The 17646-nt window shown below is 49.1% G+C and overlaps 8 protein-coding genes across 8 annotated transcripts; 6 read left to right on the top strand and 2 right to left on the bottom strand.

Annotated features, from left to right (window-relative positions):
• Positions 1-878: 878 nt before the first annotated feature.
• Positions 879-2697, top strand: N7484_011039 (uncharacterized protein; the record flags this gene model as incomplete). The annotated part of the gene is made up of 7 exons (XM_057121426.1): positions 879-930; positions 996-1229; positions 1283-1384; positions 1448-1773; positions 1840-2268; positions 2320-2529; positions 2584-2697. 7 exons carry the CDS (start codon positions 879-881, stop codon positions 2695-2697), a joined length of 1467 nt encoding a protein of 488 aa, XP_056967180.1.
• Positions 2698-3236: 539 nt separating this feature from the next.
• Positions 3237-4122, bottom strand: N7484_011038 (40S ribosomal protein uS14). Its single transcript, XM_057121425.1, has 5 exons — positions 3931-4122; positions 3844-3867; positions 3662-3704; positions 3507-3563; positions 3237-3400 (listed from the first exon to the last, which is right to left on the bottom strand). Exons 1-5 carry the CDS (start codon positions 3966-3968, stop codon positions 3392-3394), a joined length of 171 nt encoding a protein of 56 aa, XP_056967179.1. The 5' UTR covers positions 3969-4122; the 3' UTR covers positions 3237-3391.
• A 2360-nt stretch (positions 4123-6482) lies between these two features.
• Positions 6483-6674, top strand: N7484_011037 (uncharacterized protein; the record flags this gene model as incomplete). Its single annotated transcript, XM_057121424.1, has 1 exon — positions 6483-6674. One exon carries the CDS (start codon positions 6483-6485, stop codon positions 6672-6674), a length of 192 nt encoding a protein of 63 aa, XP_056967178.1.
• Positions 6675-7973: 1299 nt separating this feature from the next.
• Positions 7974-9912, top strand: N7484_011036 (Ytp1 family protein; the record flags this gene model as incomplete). The annotated part of the gene is made up of 4 exons (XM_057121423.1): positions 7974-8241; positions 8303-9249; positions 9311-9682; positions 9739-9912. The coding sequence occupies 4 exons, from the start codon at positions 7974-7976 to the stop codon at positions 9910-9912; spliced, it is 1761 nt and encodes a 586-aa protein (XP_056967177.1).
• A 724-nt stretch (positions 9913-10636) lies between these two features.
• N7484_011035 (dienelactone hydrolase family protein) lies at positions 10637-11600 on the top strand (the record flags this gene model as incomplete). Its single annotated transcript, XM_057121422.1, has 4 exons — positions 10637-10724; positions 10794-11122; positions 11206-11323; positions 11398-11600. The coding sequence occupies 4 exons, from the start codon at positions 10637-10639 to the stop codon at positions 11598-11600; spliced, it is 738 nt and encodes a 245-aa protein (XP_056967176.1).
• Positions 11601-12497: 897 nt separating this feature from the next.
• On the top strand, positions 12498-13603 carry rbd2 (rhomboid protease family protein RBD2; the record flags this gene model as incomplete). Its single annotated transcript, XM_057121421.1, has 6 exons — positions 12498-12690; positions 12762-12899; positions 12961-13042; positions 13097-13162; positions 13214-13335; positions 13389-13603. 6 exons carry the CDS (start codon positions 12498-12500, stop codon positions 13601-13603), a joined length of 816 nt encoding a protein of 271 aa, XP_056967175.1.
• A 394-nt stretch (positions 13604-13997) lies between these two features.
• On the top strand, positions 13998-16185 carry N7484_011033 (GPI-anchored transamidase subunit GAA1; the record flags this gene model as incomplete). The annotated part of the gene is made up of 5 exons (XM_057121420.1): positions 13998-14010; positions 14115-14406; positions 14463-14701; positions 14769-15631; positions 15700-16185. The coding sequence occupies 5 exons, from the start codon at positions 13998-14000 to the stop codon at positions 16183-16185; spliced, it is 1893 nt and encodes a 630-aa protein (XP_056967174.1).
• Positions 16186-16332: 147 nt separating this feature from the next.
• On the bottom strand, positions 16333-17635 carry N7484_011032 (proteasome regulatory particle lid subunit RPN9; the record flags this gene model as incomplete). Its single annotated transcript, XM_057121419.1, has 3 exons — positions 16333-16974; positions 17047-17282; positions 17371-17635. 3 exons carry the CDS (start codon positions 17633-17635, stop codon positions 16333-16335), a joined length of 1143 nt encoding a protein of 380 aa, XP_056967173.1.
• Between the last annotated feature and the right edge of the window lie 11 nt (positions 17636-17646).

Raw genomic sequence — 17646 nt, 5'->3', positions numbered from 1 at the left:
CCTATGGCCTGTTGTCTCTTGCCGTATGCAGTCACATTGAACACTGCCGCCAAATTTGGATATGGATCGCAAGCAATGATCTCTGCCATATTCCACAATGACGTCTTTGCACGCCCCAGTGGAGTGGGCGGGGACTGGACTGGAGATAGAAAGTGAGACAGTATTTGCATATGGAAGACCCCTATGATATCCCTGTAATTATTATGAGCAATGAAACGCAATGAACATCTTTTAAGTGTATAAATTGAAGACGTAGCGGGTGTTTGCTCCGATCGGGGTTTCAGGCTTTAAGGCGCCGAAAAAAATAAGTCCGTTTCCGATGACAAATGAACACTCTTCCCTTTCATTGCCTCCCAGCCTTTCTCTGTGTATAGGATTGACTTGGTTCCAATCCAACTGGAACTGCAATACTACTTGGGTTGATTGGCCTAATCATTAAATTGCGGGGCATGATTGTCTGAAGCGAGCTAAGCACGGCAACCCTTGAGTGCACGCGCAACGGAGCTATTGCTATACCCTTTCAGCACCTCCACGCCCTATCTCCACTATTCCTACTTTGTGAGTGGTATGGTCGGTATCGTTCATTGTATACATCGAGTGCAAATAAGCTGACCTCTCCACAGTGAAATGCTGGCCTTATTCAGGGGAAGTCCTTGAGACTGAATTAGATCCCTTGCCATCCCGCCATTCACCATCTGGTGATAATTGGTCTGATTGACAATCTTCATTGCCCTACTCTTCTTATTCCTATTTCTTTGCTCTTTTTTCTTCCTCATAGAAGGCCGGCACCTTCCTCTTGTTTTATCTCTGCATATCTTCCAGGGCCCCACCCTTGTCATTCACCCTTTTAATCTCTGTTTCGAGCTCACGGTCCTAAAATGGCAAACCTTGACTCAATCCACCTCCTCTCCGAGGCAGCTTTCGGCTGCGGTATGTATTGGCATTCCTGGTGGCTGCGGATCTAGATCGGACCCCAGACTGACCCCAATTATCAGAGCATCTGGCCACTGTCTTGAAGAATGGCCAGACTGCAGGCCAGTTCAAAGTTAGCTTTCGCAAGCTGTATGATTCACTGGCTCCGTACACCAAGCCAGAGCCCGTGGCGATTCAGACTACCGGCCTGCGCACTGTATCATCGCTGAAACCCAAGTATCACTGTGTCTCCTGTCCCGAGATCTGTCTAAACACAGAAAGAAAAGCTCACACTAAGAAGACCGGACATGGTTTCTGTATGTACACTCTCGGAGTTTCAATGATCATTTGGTCGCTAATTCTCCTCCAGACATGGAATCTCGGAACCGTTTCCTTTTTTGTGAGAGTTGTGCGGACCTTGTGTATGATCATGGTCTCGAAAGACTCTGCGGGCCTCAGGCTAAGTTCGAATGTTAGCATGATCCCACTAGATTCTTGTGTTGATGGAAAGATTGGCCCACTGACCTTCACATAGACGCAAAAGGTGCATGGGTTACCGACGCAGCCTCCGAGGCTTACGTCAAGAATAACGCTTACAAGAACCCTTGTTCCCGTCGTGGTGCCCGTGGTGTTTGGAATATGGGACAAACATGCTATCAATCAGTAATTCTTCAAGCTTTGCTACATGACCCAACTCTCAATGCCTACTTCCTCGCAGGGGGGCATGACATCCACACGTGTGAACGGAGCTTTTGCATGGCCTGCGCCGCAACTGAAGTATTTATGGAGTTCAACAGCGGCGAAAAGACCGACGCCGTATCGGCAGCCACTCTGCTCTATCATGGCTGGGATGCGTCCCGGGTATGTAGGATGAAAGGGCCTTTCCAACTAGAATCTAAGACAGTCTCGCTAATGCTTTACCCGTAGGACATGGCAGGATATCGTCAACAAGATGCCCATGAGTACTTCCAGTTCCTCGTGAATGCCCTCCATGCAGCCACACCTGGTCACTCCGAGAGTTACGGTACCAAGTGCGAGTGCTTTTTCCACCGCACCTTTTATGGCGAGCTTCAAAGCAGCGTCATGTGCCACAAATGCGGCAAAACAACTCACACATTTGATCCCATGGCCGACCTGAGTCTCGACGTGCAGCTCCAGAACAAGAAACGCAAGCTGGCGCCCCGATCTAGCTCCACCCCTGCCACATTGACTGGCTGCTTGGACAACTTCACGGCGATCGAAGACCTGTCCCCGGATGCCTCGTATCACTGCGAGAAGTGTGGCAACACACCCCAGCGAGCATCCAAGCGGCTACAGATCCGCAAACTACCTTCTATCCTTTGCATGCATCTCAAGGTATGTCCCCCTGATATTTTCTGAGCTTCATTCCTAATCTCGATTTTCTAGCGGTACGAGCATAACTCATCATCTTCGGAGAAGATGCACGGTCACATCGACTTCCCCATCACACTCAACATGCTGCCCTACACCGTCAAAAAAGACAAGGAGCGTGTCGACACCTCCAAGTACATCTATGACCTGTCGACGGTCGTCGTTCACAAGGGCAGCATGGATTCAGGCCACTATTACGCATTCACCCGCATAGCTGGCGACAAGGTATGCTGCATGATCTGGAAACTTGACAAGGCAATTTTACTAATCGTGCTCTAGTGGGTGCTTATGGACGATAATAAAGTAACCGTTGCAAGTGTAGCGGAGGTCTTGAAACAGGATGCTTATCTCCTATTCTACGGAATCCGGTCAATTGGATCTGAGAAGACTTAGCCTACCATAGGTGGATGTGACGTGAACTCAGCGCTCGGATGAGATCCTAGCAGGGTGGATTTGAATAATAATGTACATAGCGGACATGGCCCGGACAATAAGAACTAGCATTCTTTCATACCGTCGTCACTGTAGATATCAAAAACGTAGTCTTTCAGCCACACCTCACCAGAGCAAACAGGAAAAGCTCTCGTCATCAGCGAAGACTACATTCTACGTAGCCAAATCTACGTTGGTATCCTCCCATTCTCTGGAGAAAAAGCCAAGGGGACCCTGGACGAAACACTGCATCAGACGAGAAAATGCCAGTTCCAAAGCCCCATATTTCACTCCAAGTACGCAGAATCCAGAACTCATTGAAGAAAACCCGTCTTTGATATTGGATAAAGAAAAAGGATGAGGGATAACATGACATCCTCGTTTTCAAAAACTCCTTCACACAACAACCCCAGTCCCTAACTCGTCCATCCGTGCCATGCAAGACACGAATAATGCCTCCTCCATAACGAATCAACAACCACTTTTTTTTGGGAGCCGTCATGCGAAAGAAACGTGGGCGCATTAACATTTCCCGACGCTTCGAAACATTCCCCTTCCCGGGCCACTATGGTGGCCGAGCGCCAGGGCACGTAAACGGATCATGGACGCGAATGGAATCGAGAAAAGTGTTTAAAGGCGGACATGGTTTGGTTGTTTAGCGGTACTGAACGGAAAACCTAGGTTAGTATCGATGACTTGAAAAGAAAAAAAATCCAAGGGTTTGTAGGCTGAATGCTTGAATTCTTTCGGTGTGGGAAAGGTTAACGAACCTTGACGAAACCGATGTCGGTGGACTTCTCACGGAAGCACTGACGGCAGATGTTCATCTAAAGAACCGTATTAGCCATTGAGTTCGATTCGCGACGTAAACTCGGAGCAGTATGCCTGCACCAGCGTCTCATATATCAGGAGGGTTTCCACATACGCCGTACTTGCGGATCAGACCAGCGCGGTGGGCGCAGACGCGGCTGTATCGATCGAACATGAATTAGCCAAAGTTGTTCCTCCTTCATTGTTCGTGTTTTCGGTGCTCTTTGTAGCAAGTTCTTTCGCTCTTTCTTTGTGCGTCGTTTCTTATCGCTGGGAGGAATCTAAGGGGGTACACACCACTCGCGGGAGCCCTTGCCGTACCTAAAGGTGAATTGATTAGTTGCTGCATTTTCAACGGCGAGAGGTTCGTTCTGCTCGACTTACTTGCGGGGGCGGCTGAACCAAACGGACTCGTGAGTCATCTTGAGTTGTCGTGGGGGGGAGTTGACGGGGGGTTGTTGACGAGGGTCGTTGGCGCTGTTGAAGGAAAGTCGAAGGTTCGGGGTAGAAAATCGTTGTGTGCCGCCCCGATGGGGAAGTGCACGGGCCAACTCGCTTGATTCTCACGCTAGCCTGTTTCAGGGTTAGATCATGTGATCCATTCGGCGTCTTTGCTTATGTCATCCGAATGGTGCCTGGATTCTGTACGAATAGTTGCTCCCTTGAGCATCGAGGTTCTCTACGGCGATGAAAGAATGTGGGTCTTGGCAACACATGGATTCCTATACATCAAATATCTGCTGGGTGTCTTCCGTCTGGTATCGCGCTATCAGCGAATCGTGGAAACGGATCCCTAACATATAGCAGGGAGTCATGTGCATACAATCCAGTAGGGCCTTATCTGCCTTGTCAAGTTCATGAAGGCCTATAATGCGCATGTGACCTCTTGATTCTTTGCGACACTCGATCTGTCTCCATGCGCGTCCACGTGATCATGTGGCGTCGTGAAATGAACTATGCTCAGATCAATATGCCGGGTGATATACCCCAGACATGGAAAGCTAACAACGTAGAGATTTGCGTCGCCAAGCATATGTCAAAAGCCATTGAAGAGACCTACTCGAAGTTCAAAAATGTCCCATGCTCTATGGTAGTATCCCAAATTCACTTACTAAAATCCTTGTCACTGTTAAGCAGCTTTTCCCCAGATTCATGGATGAAGATATCATTGTTTCAATGTCAGTGGTGAGTCAATGACATCCTACACAGCAAGAATCTTGCGATGTTTCCGTCAACTATCATCAACTCCAATTTCCATTCCTGGCCTTATATCTCCAACGCTCCAAAAAGCGAAAGCGACATCGGCAACTGGTAGGAAAACATCAGGATGCTTCGCACATGAAAGGACTATGAAAATCCCTGTTTACCCTTTCCAAAGTTTGTGGCTGTACGGAGTAAAGTAGATCATTTATTCACATGCAAGACGGAAATTAACGTGGCTGGGGTAGATATTCTCGAGGATCAGCTGGTCACTTAAAGTTCAATGAACAATTTATGCACATTATTACTACGTGCTAGTCCGTGCCCAAGTCCGGTAATCATGCTGATCGCACGGGAAGTCAACCCATAATGTTCATTGGGCGCCAACGGTACCTGAGGAAATGCCAGAGCCAAGACGGCTTGCGGAAGGTCTCGTGCCGTACATCCGACTCCTCAAAGGGCTATCTTACTTAGGAAAGTAACACCGCTTGAGTCGGCATGTTAGATGTATAGTACGTTGTCGATCTTAGTCGTGTTGTCTGTGCTTTAGCACAGACGACGTTCCTTGGAGAAAGTCTACGCGAAGCTGAGTGAGCGATCAATCCAAAGTCTCAACAGTACGACATAAATCATTGAATCTAAGGTGAACGAGCTCATTTATATTCCAAGGTTTGCTCCTATATTGCTTGATGGCGGGCCACCGTATGATCGTCGTTCCCGGGGTACAAGGAAAGCCGAGACTGAGCTTCCTGCAGGAGGACCGAGAGGGATTCTACAACTCATGTCATCTGATAGGTACCATTACAGGCACCGGATATTGTTCTCCGTGAGAAGAAACGAGAAAATCATTAATCAGCCGATTTCCCGGTGCGTCGTTCAAGTGCGTGTGCGTTGCGGATCCCTCCCGGAAGGCGGCGGATGTACGATTCGATTATAGCCAATGATTGCCAAGTGATGATCACCAGGTTGTCAGATGAGAGCAGATTCTTTCTTGGCATTTTTGTTCCTGCTTGTATAACAAGTAAAAATCAACCCATCATACTTTATGGTTCTGCCGTGGATCCACAGACGCGTTATAGTTTGGACCCTTTGGTGACCGTCATTCTGACTTTATTGCCGTATTTCCCGGTCCTTGGATCAATATTCCAGTGTGCTGGATATGAGCTCAATAAAGACCTTTAGAGTGGGCCTCGGAATTATCGGTGGCTGGATTCTTGGAAAGCGGGTATACAGTATACTGTACTAGCTTCTTTGTCTCCGCTCTAAGAATCGTTAACAACCATGAGCCCGATACCTTGGCGCTGACATCAGCAACATCGAAGAATGAGGCTCTGAGGCTCTGAGTCTAAGAGATATAGCTTATGATATGATCTGACGATATAACCTGAGAATAGAATCTGACGATAGAAATCAAACTCGCACAAGATGTTTGTTCTCCATGGTCGGGGATATGTTTGCCTGTCCCCGAGCTGTTGTCGCCGCGAAACAGTAGTATGTATGTGTATCGCATAGTAAATGACTAATTTCTGAGCTTACCATGACCGTGGGACATCTTGTTGGTCACTGGTCATCTTTATAGTTCATTCTATATACTCTTTTATTTATATACACTGGGAATAGCATCATCTTCATTTGACGCATGTGATCTAGAGCTTAAGTACAATGCAGGTGAGCATGACTGAGGGGCGGTGACTCATTCACATCCGCATTGGATTCCTCACATTCTTAAGTCTACAATGCATGTTCAGGCCATTCAATTCGGAGTGATTCGGGGTGCAAAAGGCCTCCCCACCTGGGCACCTGCGGCTCGGAAAGCTAGGCTCGCAAAGGACCGAGACAGGGATGTAAAAGGAAGCTGGCAGAGCCGGGAGTCCGTTGGCAAGGATCTACTCTATACAGCGGTCTATGCGCGGTTTGTGGATCGCTGATTGGGTGGAGACATCTCAGGGGATCATCCGATGGAACCTGAAGCTCGTGCAGAATGGCAGTGGGAAAAGGGTCTATGGATACGATTCCTACGGGAGGTTGAACAATTTGCAACCCTTGGAAAGAGAGTCTTGGATCATGGAAAAACAGCCCGATTTTTGGGAATGTCATCAACAAGGCAGAGCTTGGGACGTGTTTAGTCCTAGCGGTGTAAGCGGGATGAAGAGTCCCAACTGGGCAGCGATCGACTACGTCACTGGAGCGCTTACCGTGCATATGTACTGTACTTCGTACACAATTCGCTCTGGTGAGAAAAGAGAGAAATAGAAAATGGGGAAAAAATAAAAGAAAATTCAGATCACAGCAAACAGTGCTCCACTTTTTCCTGGCTCTAGATTTCGGGAAATGAGGTCACGGTTCGTGGACCTTGAAGCCATCCGAGTCATCCGAATTGGTTTTTTCTGATTGGTAATTGTTGCATAGTTCGTGAATGCCAAGCCATTTTTTTTTTTCTTAAATCCGCCCCTTTGTACAATACACAACCAGATGCACACGCAGATCCTTGCTGGTCAAGTGAAGCTGCATTTAGCTCCAAATGAGGGGTACGATGAGCACGAGGAATCGTGTGAGACCAAAGCTATGTACATAGAAAACTCCATGATTCTAGGGCTTCCCTGTTTCTACGTGGAGAAAGGAAGCATGACACATTTGAAGCTAGAGGCGGCAACTCGGGCAGTGAATCATGGGTCGGCAGCTGGGCCGGAAGTAGGAAGAGCTCTTGTTTCCACGCACCTCTCGGCGCCGGTTCTTTAACCCCGAAAAGCGTTGGAAATCAGCGCCGGCGAGTCTAGAAAAAAAAAAGAAATTCCCACCTAGGCAACTCTGTAGTCATAATCCGTGCAGGTTCCGGTTCTTATGATCCCATTAATTCCTGTAGCCTGCCCCGCTCAAAGAGAGAGCTCTCTTTTATATATGGCTCACCCACCCACGCTACTCGATATACTTCATTTTCAGCCCTACCGCTTCCACCTACCCACTGCTCATTCCACAACCAAGCTTAGCTTGTTGCACAGCTAGAGCTTACTTGTCGGTAATCTCAAGCAGCACGTGAAAAGGAAACAGGAAAAAAAAAAGCTCCACCTCAGCCAGAAGAGTGCGTTCTCGGGTTGGCCGTGTCGTTACGTCACGATTTGCGAGAGCTTCACTACTTTGCGCCAGTTGAAGCTCTAGCATAGTTTTTCACTTGTAACCATAGCGCACCCTCACAGAAGTTGAAAAAAAGCTGTGCGACTTCATCCCGAATGTGGAACACTACTCGAGCCGCCTTCGCGGTGGTGTTTCTCGCGTCGCTTGCGACTGCACTTGCGCACGGGGATGACGAGATGGATATGAATATGGATATGGAAATGGGTATGCATCCTAGTGCGACTACAGCAACAGCTACAGCGACTCCGTCGGCATCTGGTGCGAATGACCCGATGAGCTACTTTGCCTATGGGAAACACTCTAGCTCCATCATCGCGCATATCGCGTTGATGGTGCTGGGTTGGTGCTTCGTTCTTCCTGCAGGTAAGCATAGCATCCCAAAGAACTGAAGATGGAGAGCTTACTCACAATGATCTTTCCACAGCTGTTATGCTCAGCATTGCGCGTTCACGATTTGCCCTTCCGTCGCAATTCTTGTTCCTGGTTTTCAATGCCTTCGGAGTCCTTCTCGGTATCGTCTATAATAACCAGACCCCCGATCTTTATGAGAATAATGCGCATCACAAGATTGGTTGGATCGGTACTTGGGTGTTCAGTGCCCAGGCCGTCTTAGCCCTCATCTTTGCCTACGCCGGACGTGGTGAATCCAAGTCGTCTTCGGCTTCATATGAGCGTGCGACTTTCCTGCCTATCCCCACACACCAGGGGCGCTCATTCCCGTCTGGCCCGTTGCATGAATACCGCTGGTCTGGAGATAGTGGTCAGGGGACGGAGCCTACCTCGTCCATTCACAGCCCGGGATCTCCGTGCGACTCGCCTGAAGATTATGATAGTTTCGAGAAGCCCGAAGATCCCTTGCCTGCGGAACTCCCTGCCCGGGGCTGGTTTCACCGCAGCATGGCGGGTCGGTTCTTGTCGAGTCGTCTGCCGGGGATGGTTTCCAACCGAGCGCTCCGGATCTGCAATACTGTATACAACGTGATTGACCGGATCATTCTTCCGTTCGGATTCATTGCTATTGCGACTGGTGCGGTGGCATACGGTGGTATCATGAGAAAGAAGGAAATCTTTAATGGCTTGGCCCATTTCATTAAGGGTGGAATCTTCTTCTGGTATGGAATTCTCACCCTGGGACGCTTTATGGGTTGCTGGGCCGACCTGGGCTGGGCGTGGAATAAGAAGCCCATGGCGCCGATTGTTAACCGATGGAAGGCCAAGGTCCCATCGGGAGAATTTGTGGAGTCGTTTGTTATCTTCCTCTATGGCGTGTCGAATGTGTTCCTGGAGCATCTCTCCAGCTGGGGCGGTGCCTGGGGTCCGGCAGACTTGGAGCATGTTTCGATCTCGATCATGTTCTTTGGAGGTGGCCTGGTAAGACCTACTTCTATCTTACATTGTTGAGTTAATTGACTAACGGTGATCGGTTCTTTAGTTGGGCATGCTTTTTGAGTCTAAGCGCATTCGCGAAGCCCTCAACATGACCATCCTTCGGTCACCCACTCACGGTACTCGTGACGAGGGATGGCAGCTTCCCAGATCTCAAGGCGTATCACTCAACCCGATGCCTGCACTTATTATTTTGCTGCTCGGTATGATGATGGGATCACACCATCAAACTAGCATGACCTCGACTATGGTGCACAAGCAGTGGGGCAACATGCTCGTTGGTTTCGCCTTGGCCCGCGGCATGACCTATGTGTTGCTATTCCTGCGTCCTCCTACATCCTATCTCCCCGCTCGCCCACCAACGGAGATCGTTGCCTCATTCTGCTTGATGGCGGGAGGTCTTATTTTCATGCTCAGCGTAAGTCCAAGAAGATACCCGCAAATTTCCAGAACAAGCTACTAACAATTGCATAGACTCGGAACGTGATCGAATCCATGGAATACTATGAAATGGATGCCATGTTCACTTTCACAGTAGGCATGGGATTCACGGCCTTTATTATGGCTCTCGAGGTTTTGTTCATTACGCTTAAAGCATGGGCTATGAAGCGGGAGCAGCCCTCGCAGGTTACTTTTCACTTCCCATGAAGAAGTGAGCTACACTTTTGCTTTCTGTTCTTGATACCCTGTCACATTTCTGCGGTTGTGTTTCATCCCATGTTATAAAGGGTTCTCTGGACATGATCCACATGTGGAGATGCACTTGGGTGCGAAAACTTTGGACCCCTGATGCTTGTTTTATGTTGCTTTTTGCCGGGATGATGAATCATGGATTAATGTGGTAATTACGGTGATGACGATCGACCTACTCAGGTGCTTTCGGATGAATGACAATATCTCATAATAAATAATGAAAATCTTATATTTTGCTGAACGAATTGAGCTCCAAACGATGATCTCTTGCTTTTCTCTTGAATTTAGCATTTAGCCGACGCGGAGATAACTGAACTCTAACGCCGATAGCGTGCCGAGTACCGAGCGGCAGTTGGATGACGTTCACAGGTGAAGCCAGAGACACCAAGGGTGAGCTTACATAGTTGCCTGTTTTTTTTTCAAGGTACATAGACAGGGATTAGAGCAAGTACAGAATATATGCATAAGTAGACCACAACCCTAGATAAGCTTGGCTTGCCACCAACTGCATGATTCAAGCTCATAATGGCATGAGGGGCAAAACGGGTCAAGTGGGGCCGGTATGACAGAGGGGTAGAATAAGTCGGTAAGGACCTGCATTTGAAATCAACTTGAATTTTTCCTCTTGCTCTGTGATACCTCCAACTTCAAACTCACCTCATAACACCATATCAACATCATGGCCTCCAACCCTCCCTCTTCATGCTGTGTGAACGGCTTCAAGCACGAAGGCACCTCCGCCGGCGAGTTCAAGGTCATTGACGGTGGTTAGTTTGAGCTAGAGCCTTATACACTCAATATGGGATTAAATAGCTAACAGCAATCTTCAATTCTAGTCAAGACCTACATTGGTACCCCCAAGAATGCCAAGAAGTCCGACACAGCAATTCTCTACCTGTCCGACGTCTTCGGCTTCTTCCCCAACAACGAGCTTCTCGTCGATGAGTTTGCCAACAATGGCTATCTCACCATCTTCCCTGACCTGTTCAACGGTTCTCAGATCGGCCCCGATGACCTGAACAACGGCAACGTCAACATCATGGAGTGGCTCAAGGAGCACCAGCCCGAGCACACCGATCCCATTGTGGCCAAGACCATCAAGTACATGCGCGAGACCCTCGGTGTGAAGAGAATCGCCGCTGTTGGCTACTGCTTCGGTGCCCGTGTATGTTACAAACTTTCGTCTCTACATTGACCCAGGATATACTTGTGTGCGATTCACTACTGACAATTCTGCGCTTGCTCTAGTACGTCACTCGCTTCATGAAGCCCGGCCAGATCGACGTTGGCTACCACGCTCACCCCACTGGCACCACCCATGAGGAGCTCGCTGGCATTCAGGGACCTCTTTCCATCGCTGCCGCCGGTATGTTTGATCACCTGAATCCTGAGGTCAAAGGGGGAGAAATAAATGGCAGCTAACCATAACCCGCTTATTAGAGATCGACCCCGCCTTCACCACCCAGCTCCGTCACGAGTCCGAGGAGACACTGACCAAGACTGGCCAGGAGTGGCAGATCAACTTGTTCAGTGGTGTCAAGCATGGCTTCGCTGTCCGCGCCGACCTGAGCGACTCCAAGCAGAAGTGGGCCAAAGAGCAGGCTTTCTGCCAGGCTGTGCAGTGGTTTGACCGTCACCTGTAAATTTGACAGGTAGCTTGATTGGCGGTTACAGAGGCTCCAGTGTGGTTGAAGTAGTCGCATCTCTTCATATATACTGGCGCTAACTGGAAGTAGTCCAATATCCACGTACCCACTTTAGACCAAAGGCTTGAACATTTAAATGAGATACCAGAGTCAATTTAGCTCCACTTTATGGTTCATTTGCTGTTTAATGCAGACCCGCAGGGAAACACCCTAGTGCCTCTGTACCGCTGGGACTTCGGATTAGATGAGGATATTAGAAGACAGTGGATACTATCCCCTTCAATCCTACACATGGCAGTAGACTCTGGGACTATTACAGTTCACTAGGGCATATAGTCCGATGCGTGACTAACCAGGTGAATTCCTTCCCAACGGGGATTAGCGGGGATCGGCTTACGCTTTTCCCGATTTTCTTTACTGAGTCTTTCGTATCCTTATCCCAGACGTGCTCGCTGTTATAACCTCCATATTCTAGGGGATCTCTATCAGCTTGCAGTCGATCACGCTGATCGCTTTTTCCAAGGTTGTGGTCCGGTATCAGGCTTTTCTCCGGAAAGTCGCGTTCTTGCATAGCCGGGATCGCGTGCGCCTCGTGAGTTTATCCCTGGCTACGCCCAATGCTTCCCGAAGAGTGTCAAATTAACCACCCCCAGATTTTCCTAACGTGCCGTGTTGTTGTATGGCCCTAATCTAACTTCACATTCTTGTTGAAACGTGGTCGCAAGTCCCGCAACAAAAGCCAACTTGTTCCGCCCCTCGGTCCTCCGCTCCGCCGATTCCAGTCCACGAACATCACGCTACCCGGATCCAACTGGCCGACTTGATACTCCTTTGCGATCGGAGATAACTCAGCATTGTTGCATTCGCTGCGATCTAGTGGGAATTGATTGAATCATGGCGACCCCAACCGCTCTACCACCTCTCCCCTTCAACCCGTCGCGCGTTCGATCATACCTGGTGCGGTTGCCGTTGTTCACGCGACTGGTACTGTTGGTCATTCTTGTCTTTTGGCTTTTAGAGTTCCAGACGGTTTGGAGTGTAGTGCAATGGGGAGCACTGATTCCCGATGAGTGTAATCTGGGCACGAGTAGGTCGCCTGATCCACGTGGTTCGAACTCGGCTATCCAGCGCATTCGGCTGATGTTTTTTTTATTATAGTGTACCGATTGAATACCTACCCTCTGATCCACACCGGATTTTTTCACGCAGCACTGAATACTCTGGCTCTTACACCACTCCTGGAGCGGTTCGAGGCGGAACATGGCACCCTTACTGCGGTCGCCCTTTTCCTGGGACGTGGGTAGCCCTGAGAGATATTGAGATGATACATACGTTTACTGACGACTGGCTTTGGTAGCGTTGTCGACTCTCCCCGCAGGTATTTATCTTTTGGTTGAGAAGGCGATTTTGCATTGGAATACCCCGATTGTTGGCTCAAGGTGAGAATGGCACTTTCTTTAATTGGTTTATACAAATCTAACCGCATACTGCAGTGTTTGGGTCTTTTTGCTTTTGGGCTCTGAGGCCATTCGGACATTCAAGTCCCACCCGTACTTCAGGTTCGTGGTTTCTTGATCCCTTAACGGTTATCACCTACTGATTCTTTATAGCCTCGGCCCGTACAAGATTCCTACCTGGACCTCGCCTCTGTTTGCATGTGTTGTGTTGTCCATCCTTGTGTCCAATGTGAGCTTTTTGGGACATCTTTGTGCAATTCTCGTGGGCTATCTCTGTAAGTTTTCTCCCTCCAATATTTTTTTTCAAGGCATCTACTGACCCAACTAGTCGGCCTTGGATACCTCAAGGTCTTTGTGCCCCCAGAGAAGATCCTGCGATGGATTGAGGGCAAGCTCAATCTCTTGGGCCGCCTGCCTCACTATGTCTCAGTGGACCAGAAGACATATGGCCGATATGGGGTCCTGCCAACTGCCAACACCGCTGGCAATGGGAATGCAACCCCCTTGAGCTACTTGGGGTCCACGCAGCGCCTGGGCTCATAAGACAGCCTTGGGCTATTTAATTTTTTCCTCCGTGTGTATATTTCTTTTTTGCCATGGCTCTTTACGTTTTCTTCTACTTTAATTATGGGGGTGCAACTGGATGGGCATTCATGAGGAAGGGAAACGCATCCGTGGATCATCTCAGCATCGCCAATAAAGCATAGCGAATTTCATGTTGGATTATTTGCATAGACCTATTCTGTATGTAGAGGCTCTGAAGTATGTTGTACATAATGATATTGCTAATTGCGTGGTTGGTCACTATCGCCGGGCGTAAATTCCCCGTAAACAACAGCTGGAGCTTCAATGATAGTCTCCACCTTCTCTCCCAAACCGAGTACGCTTTCTTACGGAATGGGAAGGATATTGGGATATTCTCAATGATCTGGACTCAATGGCGCTGAAATGTGAGTGAGCCAATCTCAATCCAACCTCAATCGCTCAACCCTCCCCGACATCAGAACCCACCATTTATACCAAAGACCGACCCTAAGCTAATACACCATGCCAGCTGCGATCCGCAATTTGCGGAACAATCCTCAACTCCTCTTCGTCCGCTTGCCTCCCCTGTTATCGCTTATTTGCATCCTCGTCGGCGTAGCCTGGCTTCTTCTCCTTCCCTTGAACGAATACTCCCGCCATACCTACATCTCCGAGAATGCACTCTTGCCGGGCCAAGTCCATGCATACTTCACCGGAAGTGAACAAAACATCTTCCGGGGTTACAAGCAAGAGCTGAAAGTATTACTCAATGAGGGTGGACAGAGCGAGAACGGGCAAGATGAGGCGGAGTTTACTTCAGCGTATGTTGAATAATCCGAGCACATTGGATATGAACATATAACTAATATATGGGAAGGATATCTGCCAAAATCCAGTCGATCCTCCAGGTTGCGGGTTTGAAGGTTGCGACTCAGAAGTACGAGTACACCTCCGCGGGTATTACCCACCAGGGCGAGAACACCTACGGCATTATCCATGCGCCTCGGGGCGATGCGACGGAAGCGATCGTATTAGTTGCTGCATGGAAAACGGCTGATGATGAGTTGAACTTGAATGGTGTTACCTTGGCTTTGACCTTGGCCAGATACTTTAAGCGTGAGTCGTACCCTGAGACATTAAGCACTTATACACTTTACAGTCTATTGACAAGTTTGTTTGATAGGGTGGTCACTATGGTCCAAGGATATTATCTTCCTTTTTACCCCCGACAGCAAATCTGGGACGCAGGCATGGATTGACGCCTACCATGATCTTCACCCGGCATCGGTTCACCCGCTCCCGTTGAAGAGCGGCGCGTTACAAGGAGCACTTGTCATTGAGTATCCATTCGAGCACCGTTTCAGAAACCTACACATCGTTTATGATGGCGTCAACGGCCAGTTGCCAAATCTAGACCTATTTAACACGGCAGTGGCCATTGCAGGAGGCCAAATGGGAATTGGTGCCAATCTGCAAGAGATGTGGGAACATAATGATAGCTATGAGGCGCGCTTGCAGACTATGCTGCGCGGCATGACCAAGCAGGGTCTTGGGTATGCCACTGGAGCTCACAGCAGCTTTATGCCATACCACATTGATGCCATCACTTTGCAACCCAAGGGCGAAGGTTGGGAGGATGAAATGGCATTGGGGCGGACTATCGAGAGTCTCTGTCGCAGCTTGAACAATCTCCTGGAACATCTGCATCAGAGCTTTTTCTTCTACCTATTGATGCAATCCAATCGTTTTGTCAGCATTGGAACTTATCTTCCCAGTGCTATGCTTATTGCTGGTAACTTCACCATCATGGCGATTGCCCTGTGGATGCGAACAGGCTATCACCCGGATAATAAGGCCGAGAAATCCACCAACCCCAAGCCTACTGAGAAGACTTCCGATGCTCCTAGCTCCAAGGACCCGTCAGCACCGGAGATCAGTGGGCAACCGATTGCGGAGCGTCTGCTTGCCCTACCTCTCACCCTGGTTACTGGTCTGCACTTGCTTGGTCTCGTCCCGCTTTGGATGTTTAACACTCTTCCCCATCAGGTCAGTCATCTGTGACAAGCCGTTTCGAACTTGCTCGCGATCTTTTTCTTTACTGACATGCTTTTAAGCTTTTCACAACCGTTACCTATGTCGTCGTTGCAGTGGACATTGTTTTTCCTCTCTTTCTAGCCGCCCTCCTCCGTAACGGCTTGGGTCTATTCACACCCCTCGTCCCACAGCAGTATCTTTTGATCAAGTCATTTGCCCTGTTACTCTTGGGATTGTCCCTTTCCACGCTGGCAACCCTCAATTTCTCCCTTTCTTTCATGATCGGTCTTCTCTGCGCACCACTCAGCTTCATTAACCGCCTGGAATGCGTGGGAGCCAAACGATACGCCTTTTCAAGCTTGGGATTGGTGTTGCTTAACCTCCTCTCCCCACCTACCGTTCTCATCGGCGTTTGTTGGTACACTGGTGTATCTGTCGAGACAGTCTTGACACAAGCTGCGTTTGGTTGGGATGTCTGGGGTATGTGGACCCAAGTCGTGGTGTGGTGTGTCTGGTGGCCAGCTTGGTTGATAGGCTGTATCTTGCTGGGATCGTCTTTGTTCTAATGTCGTTATTCCTCTGCTATATAATCTAGCCACAATCAATACAGTGTCTACATCATCTGGTGCTAATAAAAATGAAAACATAACGTGTCACTGGGAGTAAAACCAGCCTATTCATTCATTATAGATAGCTGTTCACCAGTAAACTGTCTATGCAGCCCAAACATCCTTACCCACACCCTCAATCCAGTGCCCAAGTTGATTAACACCAGCATCCCAATCCTTCAACCGATTCCGCATCCCATCAATCTGCTTCATATCCAACACCTTAGGCTGCACCCAGTGGATATTCGCAACCCCCGCTACCTGATCAATCGAACCCTTGAGCAAACCAAGCGACAAAGCCTTCATAACCAGATGCTCAATCTCATCAGGTTGTACCTTCGTCTCAGAAGCAATAGCCGAGAAAGCAAGGGAACGGTCATGCGGAGGACGTCGGAATACCATCTCAGTCAGTGCCGCGAGAGAAATCTTCTGGTACAGGAAAACCCGGTGTGACTCGAGCAACTTGTTCTTGCTAATGTTGCCCGCCAGGACGTCATAGGCAGTCAGATCTCCACGGTTGAAAGCGAAGAGGAGATCGCGGAGCCAGTTGTGCGGTGTCTTGGTCAAGGAATCGAGGATTGGGTGCAAGAGAAGTTCACCGAAATTGTAGATTGAGTCGGAGACTAGTGCTGCGACACTGAGGTTGTAGGCGCGGGAGACTCGCTCGGATTCGGGGAGTTCTTCCAAGTCGATGCAGGCAAGGTAGAGGAGGGCGTTCTTGTAAAAGGAGGCGAATTCTTCCTTGGCCTGAATGGATGTTAGTGGGACTCGTTACTTTTTGGAAATCAATGAGCTGGATTCGTTCAAGTGTCCACGTACGTGATAATAGTCGGCGTTAACTTTGTAGAATGACGCATGCACAACAGTCTCGACTGAGTCGAACGAATCAAGCACCTTTTGGCAAGATGCGAGATCTGTCTGTGCCCCATCCAGATCTGGTAGTCGTAGCTTGGCATTTGCGACGTCTGCGAGCGCATACACATACGCGTCTTGTGATTCGGGCTTGTCGACCTTGTCCGCGAGGGATGTGAGGAAAGACAGTCGTTCCTTGTCATCTATCGTCGGGTAAGCAATTCGTTCAGCGGCAACCGCAACAAGCTCAACATGAAGAAAGCTTGCTACAGCCTGCTTAGGAACACTTACCAGCACATTCTGTCGATGCCATCAAGCCCAGCGCGACGAACTTGAGTTGGTTGATGCGATCGGCGAAGCTGAGCACGAAGGTCTTGAAGATGGCTAAACGCTGGGGCGCACTCTCTGGGAGGCGGAAGAACTCCACCAGAGAATCTGTGAGTTGATGCCATAGCTTTCGCTCCCAGTACTCTTCGAAGGTCAGGAAGTAGGTTTGCGTCTCGGGGGTGCCGTTTGCTTGCTGTTCGGCAAGGAAGTCGGGGATCTTGGACTCCATGGTGGAGATGT

Source organism: Penicillium longicatenatum (genome assembly GCF_028827895.1).
Source record: "Penicillium longicatenatum strain IBT 33135 chromosome Unknown contig_7_segment0_segment0, whole genome shotgun sequence".
Lineage (NCBI taxonomy): Eukaryota > Fungi > Ascomycota > Eurotiomycetes > Eurotiales > Aspergillaceae > Penicillium > Penicillium longicatenatum.
This window is presented reverse-complemented; position numbering and strand designations above follow the sequence as displayed.